General features: G+C 38.9%; 1 protein-coding gene across 3 annotated transcripts in view; it reads right to left on the bottom strand.

The window, feature by feature from the left end:
• AMPD3 (adenosine monophosphate deaminase 3) overlaps positions 1 to 12,416 on the bottom strand; it is a 62,268-nt gene that overhangs the window by 22,544 nt on the left and 27,308 nt on the right. For all 3 annotated transcript variants that reach the window (XM_089521175.1, XM_089521173.1, XM_089521174.1), the window contains exons 8-11: positions 12,155 to 12,286; positions 8,131 to 8,294; positions 3,302 to 3,428; positions 678 to 841 (exon numbers count right to left, since the gene is read on the bottom strand). In XM_089521175.1, the coding sequence (XP_089377301.1) occupies positions 678 to 841; positions 3,302 to 3,428; positions 8,131 to 8,294; positions 12,155 to 12,286 (587 nt within the window). The remainder of the gene's footprint in view (positions 1 to 677; positions 842 to 3,301; positions 3,429 to 8,130; positions 8,295 to 12,154; positions 12,287 to 12,416) is intronic.

Below are 12,416 nucleotides of genomic sequence, written 5' to 3'. Positions count from 1 at the left end.
CAAACCTAGCTCCTAGGGCAGGCATTTGAGCCTCAGAAATCATAGCCAGAATCCTATTGGGATGCTATGAATATGTACCATAGATACAGAGCTATGCAGTGACCACCAACCCAATGTCTCCAATCCCCTTCTACTGGGCAGCAGCTGCTGCCATCAACAGAGGTTTCCCTCTCCCTCAGGAAGCAGCTGACTTACATTCCCACTCTCTCTTATAAGTGATCTCTATTGCAACAGGGAGAAGCAGGTCTCTGTTGCAATTCCCCCTCACATGGGAAATCATGTGTGCAAGGGATGGGTGGGAATGTCAGTTGTCTACTTCCCGAGTGACAGGGGAACCCAGAGGCTGTTTCCTGGTAAGTGGGAATTAGGAAACTTTCATGGTCACAAAAACAGTCAGAAATACATAACTCCTGGTTATGCATTCATAACTCCCCGACAGGAATCTGGCCCATTTGTGCAACTGTTCTGCATACAAATTTCCACTTTTTAGACTGGGAAACTTCTCTGTACATAGCCTTAGAAACAGAATCGGAAATGAGGGGAGAAGGAACAGCTCTTTTTAAAAAATCAAATACAGTCATATTAACACTGATAATGTTAGTTTGACTAAACCACATGTCAAGTTCCATGTTATATCCTTCTATTGAAAAAATAGAGATATAAAGACCACTACTTACTTTCTAAGATTGTTGAGAACCATGATGTTTGCGTACATGTAATACAGGTAATAACTATATGGAGGATTAGTTTCACTAGTCCAAATATCAGGGCTGGGGCTCTTGTCAGAAAACATATGGTCACTATGTTTGGATTCATCATCCACACTATCAAACCCAGTTACCTAGAAATCAAACCAAAACAGATTTAAACATGAATCAGCTTCAGCATGAATAGATAAAATAGGAGGTTACTATATTAGTTGAAAATCCTCCCACATTTTCCTGTAAACCAGGGGTGGGCAAAGTATACTTCATAGGTTGCATATAGCCTTCAGCCCCTTTTGAAACCTCTGGAGATCCCAGAACATCTCACAAGCCCTCAGACCCCCTCAAAAATACAAAACATGACCAATCACTTTATTAATACCATAATTCTTTCCAAAGCTAAGATTCAGGGTGTAAGGAAGCCAGCCTTACCTCCCTACAAAAAGAGTTCCACAGTCTAGGAGAAGCCACAGGAAAAAACCAACAAATTTTCAATCTACATTCTTACCAGAAAAAAAAAGTTCTCTGAGCTCTCAAAATAGCTGCAGAACTCAGCGCTTTTGCTTCTCCAACCGCTTAGTTAAAAGTGAAACCAGAAGTGGCATCACATCACTTCCAATTTAGATTTGGAGAAGTAGTGCAGCCCACTGAGGGCCGGGAGGGGGATTAGCTTCTGCCTAACCATAGCTGTCAGCCCATGTTTTTAGAGTTTATACAAGGTATTTTTTTTAAAAAAAAAAACTTATAAGTTGGGGTTTATGTGAAGTAAATTGTTAACAGAAAGTTAGATCTCAAAAGAATGCAAAACATAAGACAAGATACTGTATTCCAGCAGTTCCCAACCTGTGCTCTGAGGAGCCCCCCGGTAACACTAGTCCTAAACACCATTAACTTGTAAGACATAAGGTAAGTCTCTTAGGGGCTCCACCATAGAAACTGATTCTTAAAAAGGACTAAACGAGTCAAAAAGGTTGGGAACCCCTGCTATATTCTATATAGCCAAACATGGCTTTTGCTTTTGCTTTTCCTTTATTTCTGCCTCTTTCCCAGTCCCACTTTGGGGCAAAACAGGCCTTTGTTTATTTTTAAACTCCCACCCCTTCTCTCTCTTTGAAGCAGAGAGTCCAACAGGAGAGGGGTTTAAAGCCATGACTGCTGGAGGCTATTCCCACCTCCCTGGCTCTCTTTTCCTATCCTGGTGATGAGAGGGCCATCATCACCGGTTTTGATTTTAACTGTGTTGCTCTCTCCAGAGAAGAATAATTGGAGAGGGGAATTTCTCAGTCTCTGACAAAATTATCATATATTTATTTATATCCCACCCTTCTCCCAAGGCTGGGACTCAGGGCAGTTTACAACATTAAAAAACACCATATGGTTAAAAACATACAAAAATAGTATATTAAAATAGAATTAAATTATTACAATAATTAAAACAAATTCAATGCTAAAATCAAGTTTAAAAATATTAAAATGCTTAAAATACATTAAAACAATATAACACCCCATCAAATGCCTTAAAAGCTTGCTGTTTTAAAAGCCTGTCTAAAGAAGTGGGTCTTAGCCTGCCAGTGGAAGGATAACAAAGAAAGGACCATTCTGGCCTCCCTGGTCAGGGAGTTCCAGAGTCTAGGGGCAGCCACAGAGAAGGTCCTCTCTCGTGTTCCCACAAACCATGCTTGTGATGGTGATGGGATGGAGAGAAGGGCCTGGAACAAAGCAGGAATTCAGGATTTGTGGCTTCAGTCTTGCCCAGCCAGCCAGGACATTTTTAGAGCCTGCAATCTGTGACTGTCTTGGTTTCCCAGCACATATGGCAAGCCTATCTCGGAGGGTGGGGGTATCTCATACTCAGAGAAAAGAGCTGTAGCAGCATAGTTGCTATCATCTCCCTGATGCAGTGCCACAAGTGGACCCCATGCCAAAGACTAATGTAACAAATGGCCTTCACCAATGTAACAAATGAGGCAGTGGTGAAGTAGGAAGAAGCTCATGCTGAATCTTGGATGAGATTCTACTTCCCCTTATGGTGCATTTGACACAAGCCCACTTCTAGTTTCTGATGGTGTGTATATATTTTGTAGAGTCACACCAAGTGGAAACTATTCCATTTAAGTTTCTTTTTTGGAGTAAAAGTAAGGTGTATGCGCCTTCTTCGTGATGGTGCACCATGGTTTGGTTCGGGTGATATTCCCCTATTACTGTTACTATGTGCCAAGTCTTCTGATTCGGCTCAGTGATGGGAATCATAACTGCTCTCTGCTCTCCTTCTTTGATGGCATTTCCTGGTCTAGCTTGTACAGAAGGAACTAATGCAAGGATTGGGGCAGAGTTCTTTGAATGTGGCAATCTAGCTTAGAGACGCCCGTCTACCACTGTCTGTTTCGGCCCTTCATTAGGTATTACCCAAATATTCAAAACTATAACTACACCTTTAAGTATGAGAAACTTAACTTTGGAAGCAAGGAGGTTAGAGTACAGTAAAAATAAAGTTATAGTTCTTGGGATCATTAATCTTCTAGTCAATGCAAAATTTCAGATGTGCCCTATGACAATGGATCACTAAGTACACATACTTCAGCCATCCACATACTTACATATTTCAGGAAAAGATGGAGCTCTTTATGATCCAAGGGGTTGATAGTTGCCTCAAACAGGGGTAAGAAGATATTTTCCAGCATTTTCCCAAAACTAGGCAGCAGATTTTTTGACCTAAATATATCACTGAAAGAAACATAAAGTCTTACATATCTATATTTCTATACATATATTATGCTTAATTAGTGCAGGGTCTTCCCATCCCTAGGTATTCTACTGAACCTGCTTATGTCCCACAGTCCACCCCCAGTAACTAGTTGGGTACTTTACCTTTGCCAAAGCCATCTATAAATGCGTGGCACATGATTCTCCAGCAGCCTATCCTTTCCCAGCCCTCTGCTGTGTAACACATGCCATATTTGTAGGAGTAAGTACAAATATCATCTGTTGTGTGAACATGACACTGGCCTGCCAGGACAACTTTCCCACAGGATTCATAGCTCAGTAGAGATTTAAAGCTTTTTCTGCATCTAATAAGCCTGTGTTATTCACATCACATGATTACTACTTCTGTTAAAACTAAATGAGCTTTTTTTTCATTGAGCACAGTACAAGAGAAATACACACTGAAGCAATACTTATATTTTATTGCTCAGAGCTGGGAACCTAGATGATGATAACATAGTTTTTGTTATACTTATTTTTGTATTTGTTGTTTACTATAAGGAAAAGGAAGCAGGAACAACAAATCAATAAAAATCTGGTAGTGACATGGTAAGATCTCATTTTGGAGATTTTGGAGCCCTGGTGGCGCAGTGGTTAAATGCCTGTACGGCAGCCATTCACTCGAAACTACAAGGTTGAGAGTTCAAGACCAGCAAAAGGGCCCAAGCTCGACTCAGGCTTGCATCATTCCAAGGTCGCTAAAATGAGTACCCAGACTGTTGGGGGCTAATTAGCTTACTTGCTGTTCACCACTATGATCTTTGGAATAGCGATATATAAATAAAACAAATTATTATTTTCACTATTGTAACTAGTGTAACAGTAATATGGGACAGTAAAAATTTATAATGTAATGTGAAGTGGTAGAGAGAGACAGAAGGCCCAGTCCTAATGTCTCATCTAATCTAATGTCTGAAAGATCTCTGGGCTAACACAAGACATGAGATGACATGTGAGTTCAAAACCCAGAAATGTCTTGTGATAGCAGGCCAGCAGCCATCATGACATTAAGAATTTAATGCAACAAGTGTACTGCTGAATCAGCACAGAGAAGCAAACAATGGCATTTGCAATCCTCACAACAGATGGAATGCCCCCACTCCCACATTTGATATTTAATGTGAGACCGGTTTGGCTACATAACAAATGCCTGGAGGTCCATCTGTTGTAAGCATAGCTGTTGTCCACTCGTCCCACTCACATCAATCAAACTGCAGGATTTGGGATGTCCCTTATTACCCCAATATAGAAAATGATTTTCTGTCCCTAAATAAGGAATATGCTGAACTGGGAACCCTACTGTAACCTGATCTCAATTACCCTCTTCAACTAAGGCTGTACCTATGCTGGAGAAATGATGAAATTTGGCACTGCTTTAACTGACATGGCTTAATGCTATGGAATAATGAGATCTGTAGTTTTGTGAGATATTTATCCTTCTCTGTTAGAGAGCTTTGGTACCACAATAAATTGCAAATCCCAGAAATCCATAGGATAGAGCCAAGACAATTAAAGCGGTATCAAATAGCATTATTCCTGCAGTGCAGATGAAGCCATAGTTTTTAGGGAGCTGAGCTACCTTGCTTTGCAACCCGGAGGAGAAATAAACCAAAGTTTGTATTTGCTTCAGTGGATTCCTCATTTGTTATTATATGCAAAGCAGGTGCTGTCATTTTAAATAAATTGTAGCTTTCTAAACAAACTGAAAATACAATTCAGAGTTTGAAGCTCATTTGTTTAGCATTTGATTAGCTTATTTTAAACCACAGTTCTTGGTTTGCACATAATGGCAAGGCACAAATACACTAAAAGGTGAGTCTGTAGTCTGTTCGATTCCTTTTCCTGTTTGTGTGAGTGATGGAGAATGGAATAAGGGTGCTCAAGCCTGGCACTTCATGGGAGCACATTACTCCTCCTTCATGTAGCCCTAAATTATGGGTTACTGTCACATGCAAACTCACCAAGTGTCTGCTTCAGACAAACAAATTCAGTCCTGACATGTCTCCTTTTGACAGCTTCAGTTTGAATGATTAATGCAACAGTCATCCTCTTTTCCATTATGTTGAATATTAATGGTAAGAACCTGCTCCCCAGTGAGTTATGTGATTCATGAGAACTTATAGTGCTTTGTAGACTTATTTTTCAGCTCCTCAGAGATAATGCACATACCACAAGCTCTTGAAAATAAACATGGTTCAAAACATTAGCTGCAGTATTTACAGACCAAGGCAGGCTAGCTCCACCAGGCCTGCCTGGAAGAAGACAAGCCCTCCCTCCAGTCCATCTGCCTTGGTCCAGGCCTCTGAGGGAGAGAATAACTGCTGGACCTGATTCCCTCCCCCCCCCCCCCCTCTCACCATTCCCTTCTCCTTTTGTGTCATGTCTTTTTAGATTGTAAGCCTGAGGGCAGGGAACCATCGATTATCCCCTCTGTTGTAAACTGCTCGGATTCCCAGTGATTGGGCGGTATATAAATAAATCCTATTATTATTATTATTATTATTATTATTATTATTTACAGTTAATTCTGCATCCTTTGTCCTCTACCTCATCATTACTAAAAGCACAGTGTTATGTCCACTCAGAAGTGAATCTCAGTGAGTTCTTCCACGTAAGAATATAGAAGTATGAAGACTTAGAAAAGACTGAAGATTTGCAGGGACAGTAATAAAGGGATTTTTCTGATTTTTATAGTCATTTTTATATCAAGTGGCCAGAAGTCTGCTTTTGGGCAGGGCTTTTAAATGTACAGGCCTTTTTTAATGTTAAAAAGTGCATGGACGTTCTGAAATTCTATCACTCCTGGAGACTTTCAGGAAAGGCATTTCATTATTTTTTGTTATTATTTTGCCAGAAAATTTCAGGGAATTTGAGAAATCAAGGAAACACAATTTGGGGGATCAAAATGAGAAGCTGGATCTTCTAAGTCCCAGGTCAACACTCTAACCACTATATTGGACTGGCACTGCTGTTTTAGTGAAGGAGAAGGCCTTAAATACTGCTAGAGTAACACACAAGGACGTCTGTTTAATGATGGGTAATGTGACAGAGTGAACTGCCTGATGTGCTGCTTCTCTCCAGTCAAACACAAAACCTTTCTGATAACAACATTCTGTGGCATCTTTTTGATATAGGTCCAGTATCCCTTATCTGAAATGCTTAGAACACAAAGTGTTTAGGATTTCAGGTGGGTTTTTTTTTCCAGATTTCAGAATATTTGCATACACATAATGAAATATCTTGGAGATGGGAACCAAATTTAAACACTCCATCTATCATATATACTTTATACACCTAGCCTGAAGGTAATTTTGTACACAATATTTTTAAAATAATTTTGTGCATTAAACAAAGGTTGTGTACATTGAACCATCATAAAACTAAGTTGTCACTTCTCAGCCACCCATGTGGACAACTTTGGATTTTGAAATATATTGGATTTTAGATTTCCAGATAAGGGATACTCAGCATATACCACAAATTCTAAACAAGCTAGGTATTCATAATAACCCTCACAGCAACTATGGCTTTTAAGGATTATTTCAGGTTTTACCTTTTAAAACCTACAAAAACTATCCACATAAAATAAAACAAACAAAGCATGTATGTCAACATGTGTATTTGATAACAGTGCAAACATTTTTAAATGACTGGATTTTCCTGAAATAGAAGTAGCGACTGGAAAAAGAATTTGATATAGTTCCATTTGTTTGGTGTTCAGTCAAGAGGGGGCATTTAAAAGGTTATTTACTACATTCGTTTAAAAATATGTGTTTCACTCATAAATTATGCCAGCACAGAAGTACTTCTGTTTTCCTGCACATGCTGGCTACAGATAAGAGGTTCAGAAAAGGTTGTGACATGCAAGGGGTGTTGTCAAAAAGTCAATGTGATAATTCTGCATCATGTGCCCACTTCAAAAGAAATGTGGGATAGCAATAGTCACCCACATTTAAAAATAATATACCATTTTGTTTTAAGGATATAGGTCAATTAGTGTTTTTTACCACCAAACCATCCTGAATACTCCTGATCTTGTCTGATTCTGGAACCTAAAGAGTACTGGGGATGGTTAGTACATGGATGAAAGAAACATCAGAAAATAACAGGAATTTCCAGCTAGAGCAAAGAAACAATCCTGCCTGAAACTTAGGGAAGGGGGATTACTGTTGGTCTGAGTTGACAGTAGTGGACTAACTAGACCAATCGTTAATAATGTGCCTAAAGCCCTACATAACACCTCTTCATCACACTCAGTATTTTACTGCTCTGCTTCATTAGCTAAAGAAATATTGGGCTTTTATCACATCAGGTATCTGTTTTAACTTAAGGGAGAAAACATGGAACAGTGGGGCATGCATATCATGGTGACATACAGCTTGGTCCTGAAGAGGCGTGCAAAAAGGAATTATCCTGTTTGCTTCACAGAGGATACTATGATAGCTGTCATGATGCAAGACTTGATTTCATAACAGCTGCAAGACAGAAAATAAGCTCAAACTTCCTTGTTGCTTTTGCATCTCAGGCACATGCAAAGTAAAAACACTCTTTTTTAAATACTTACAATAAATATACCTAGACAAAGAGATATGTGGAGGAAAGGAACCAAAATCTGGAATGTTTTTACATATTTTATACATAAGTTGTTGTTGTTGTTACTTACTAGATTCTAGGGACCTGAATCATCCAGCGCATATGAGGTGAATAAACTTTGTGTCTAATGAACCATTTAGCCAAATTTTGCCATTCATCTGGAGAACGTCCATAAATAGACAGCCGGGGTTCTGTGTACTGATATTTACTTTCTTCTAATTCACGGGCAACTTCCTATTCAAAATAAATCAATATTACTTTTCTGCTGGGAGCAATACACAATTTATCATAAAGGCTTACATTCAGATCTTAATACAGCAACACTGAAATGCATGTTTCAGAGTGTCAGCTGAGCACATGAGTACTGCATTTTCCATCTAAAACATTATAGTGAGAACACTGTTGTACAGTCCACTGATTTGCCCATGCCCAATAGGATTTCTTTTCTGACTTTCCCAAACTAAATTCCCCAACATCATGAACACAGTAGGCAAAGCCACCTCTGAGTATCCTTGCCTAAGAAAACCTTGCAAAATTCATGGGTTTCCCATGAAGCAACTTGAAGATACTTTCTTCCTCAGTAATTGTGACCATAGAGATTTTGAATGAATATCTCTGAAACCTTTGCTCAGTGAAAGAAGGTAGGAATCAATTTTCAAAAGGCCCTCTATAGTCCACTTAAAGTATTTTTATGATATCCCCAGACTGTATATGGATGCAGATTGCCCCAGTCAGAACAAATTATTGATAGTTTAATCAATAAATCTGTATGGGATTACATACACACAACCCAGCTACTGTACATGAAAGGAGTCCCACATGCAGTGATGCATACAGTTCTTCATCCAGTTAGCCATCCCACACCCGGAAGTCTGTTTGTTTCACTCCACATTTGTCCCTACTTGGTGTTTGATGAGAGTTTACAACAGTTCCTAAGACTGGATTTTTGTAAGCCTGATCCAGGCTAATAAAATAAGTGAGATGAGCTTTCAGCAGTTTGTGAATCGGAATGAACTAGGAACCCATCTGCACTAGATAAATCAAGTGCTTTTACTAATTAGTGAGCAGAGTTATCAGAAACTGAGAAACCTGCAACCAGAGCCATCTGACATTTTCAGTTCAAATTGAACTGTTACAGCAGAATGTAAACTATGTCATACTGAAGGTGAACTGGGTAAATTCTAACATACCATCTAGCTGCCTGCTCATGGCTCTGGCTTGTATAAAGAATGCTAGACTAAGTGAATGGTGGATCTTTACCTGATCAAAAAAGTATTTCTTGTATGCTTAAGCAAATATACACCAGAATTACTATATATACGTACTTATGTATAAGTTTTAAAATGTTAGCCAAAAATTGACACTCAAAAAGTCAATTTATCCATGGGTGAAAGTAAGTACTGTACTTTAACTCTTAGAAAATAAAAAAGGAACTGTGAAAAAAGGAAAGGCAAGGAGTGTAATCTGTCCTGGAACCACTGATCTCCACCCCCTCTACTCTCTCATCCATCCGGCCTTTAGTGTGAGCACAAAGAGCTTTGCTTGCTGGGATTTTGTAAGTTCTTTGGCACTGTTTTCCTTTGCTTCATCCTTTAGATTCTTTGTTACATGCCCCTAAATTTTAACCTTGACTGATCCTCAGATCATATCAAAATCCATAATTTTGGTCCCAAAACCTGCTCTCAATTTATATGTAGTCGACTTATAGTGAGTATATACAGTAATGAGTACAGATCAATTAACACAATTAATCATTATTCCCCAACTACTTTTAGATTATAATCCTCCCATTTCTGCCCCCCTGTAGTCACAGGACTGCTAGTTACATGTATTCTGTTTTCAAATGGTACCCACAACTTCTCATTTATGAAAAGCCCACCCACAAAGAGTCAAACCTGGTGTGCCAGATGTGTGGGTGAAACCGTGTAACTGCCATTAATATCACAACTCATTTGGCCCTCTGGCTGAGGCAGTGTGCTGAATCTTGTGTCTCACTTTTGTTCCCTCTCACTTGAAAACTGATACTGAAATTTGCACAATGAGGTTCTTCTGGTAAACAAATTTCACAGATAAAAAGACAATACACATTCTAAATGGAATCTAAATTAGCTTAGTTTCCAAGTCAACGGACTAACTATCTAACATTAAATTAAAATTCTAAGCAAGAGAGGGAATGAAACTGATCAGACACTGTTAATCTTCCCTGTATTTTAGGTAGCAGTCAATACTAGAACAATGTAAAGTATTATTGACTGTGCAGTTTTAACCCCCAATTTATACACCTTTGTTCCAGCTTAATCATAATAGCCTGGGGAAACAGAATTTACATCCAGAATCTTTAAATTTCCAATCTCTCTCTCTCTCTCTCTCTCTCCCCACACGCACACACACACAATATGTATACATGCATACACACACATATATATATGTATCTATAAGTATATACAGAGGGAGAGGCAAGTATTCTGATACTACCATCCACATGTTAGCAGTTCTTGTAGATCTTCACAACTTTTAATATTTTCATATCACAAAAGCATGAAAGCAAGAAATAGTTTGGCTAGTTACTTTTTTCTCTACCTATGATTCATGGAACACTATGAACCTACCAGAACTTGGAAACATTATCCTGTGGACTACAACTCCCAGATATCAAGCTAACAAGAAACAAGCCATAAAGGAGAAAGTATCTAGTTGCTACTAGACAGGCTGAAGATTGTAAGGGACTGTAAGGGAAGCTAAAGCATTCCAGAGAAAAGGTAGCTGAAGAAAGCATGCAAAACAGACTTAGAAAACAAGAATGGAAAGAGGTCTTCAAGAAAACTACAGAGGATTCAAAGAACTAAGGTGATTTTTCATACTGACTTGAACTATAGTTTCCGTATTCCAGTCCTTCATTTCCAGACACCTAATTTGCATATTATGCAAATTATTATAATTATACATATTATTATTTTGCATTCTGATTATTCAAATAACACATTAATCATTGCACTTCTTCTGCCATTATGTTTCAACCTCAGTACCAGTACCAATCTAAGAAGTCTTCTTTCTTCCTGTTTCCCCCTATCTAGTGTGGAGAGAGGGAGGCTTCCAAGTAGCTCCAGAGAGTCAAGGGGCTCCTTTACTCTCTCAAGTCTGTTTGGAAGCCAAGTTCCACCATGCTGCCTAGCTATAGCTCAAGCTGCCAACATCTCTGCTTGTCTCCTTTCCTTCCCTACATTCTGGGCCTGCTGGAGAAATGGTAAGGGAATGGAAGAATAAGGAGGTAATGCTATACCTATGCAGTAGCAACTGGAGCTTGCAGAGCATGATGAGGCTGCCAGTGCCAGTCTTTTTGTATAGAGTTTCCTGCCTCATTGTCCCTGCCACATTTTAATCTACCCATTGGCCTTTGATGAAGGAGAAATCTGGGATTTGCTGCTTCAACTAGCCTAGCCGGCCAGGACATTTTTTAGTCCATTCAATCCAGGATTTTCCAGGTTTTCTGGGGCAAATGGCAACCCTAACTTGAACTAGCTGACAAGGTTTAGACTACATGCATGCAGAATGATCACTATTTCATCCAGCTATCTTTTGAGGTGATACATGGGGAAAGTTATAGCTCAGTGGGAGAGAACATATTTAATATGAAAAAGAGTCCATGTTCAGTCACTGACAATTCCAGGCAGGGTGGGAAATACTCTTGCTTTAAACCCTGGAAAGCCACTGTCAATCAAGGTTGACAATACTCAACTAGATGGACCAATGTTCTTATTCTATGTAAGGCAGCTATCTACTTTTCTAAAGAATATGACAGTGGATCTAATATGTCTGAGAAAAATGCTGCATCTCATAAAGCATTTCACTTTAGAGACCAGATAGAACATGACCTGTAAGAGCATAGCCTAATGCAGACATATCAGAGTATATCTAAGCTTTGCACATGGTGTTTCCCATGCACAATACAAGAGTTGTCATGCTTGGGGGATGAAGTGTTACCTTGGTTCTTTTGCATGCATTACCAGTATTAATGTCAATTTCATACAATACTATTATTATTAACTTCTTCCAAGCAACACTAAAACACTGACTCATAGAAAGAGCACACTTACCTTCACCATACGGGCAAAGTATTCACCACCAAGATAGTTCTCTGTTTTCAAATACAAGTCTCTCAGCTCACTTGCACCAACTGGATTGTATTTGGAGTTAAATTTATCAAATCGATGAAATGTCTGGCGATCCTAAAAAGCAAGGAATTTTTTTTCTAGTATTAGAAATTGAGCATCAGTTTTTGAGTACTAATACACTGTTAATTTTTAAAATTATATTTTGCTTTCTTTTGTTTTTGAGAGCCAAAATGGTGTAGTGATT

This window comes from Sceloporus occidentalis, unplaced genomic scaffold, assembly GCF_023333645.1.
Source record: "Sceloporus occidentalis isolate IW3139 unplaced genomic scaffold, rSceOcc1.0.p SCAF_4, whole genome shotgun sequence".
Lineage (NCBI taxonomy): Eukaryota > Metazoa > Chordata > Lepidosauria > Squamata > Phrynosomatidae > Sceloporus > Sceloporus occidentalis.
Note: the sequence above shows the minus strand (reverse complement) of the source record. Positions and strands in the feature narration are given on the sequence as shown.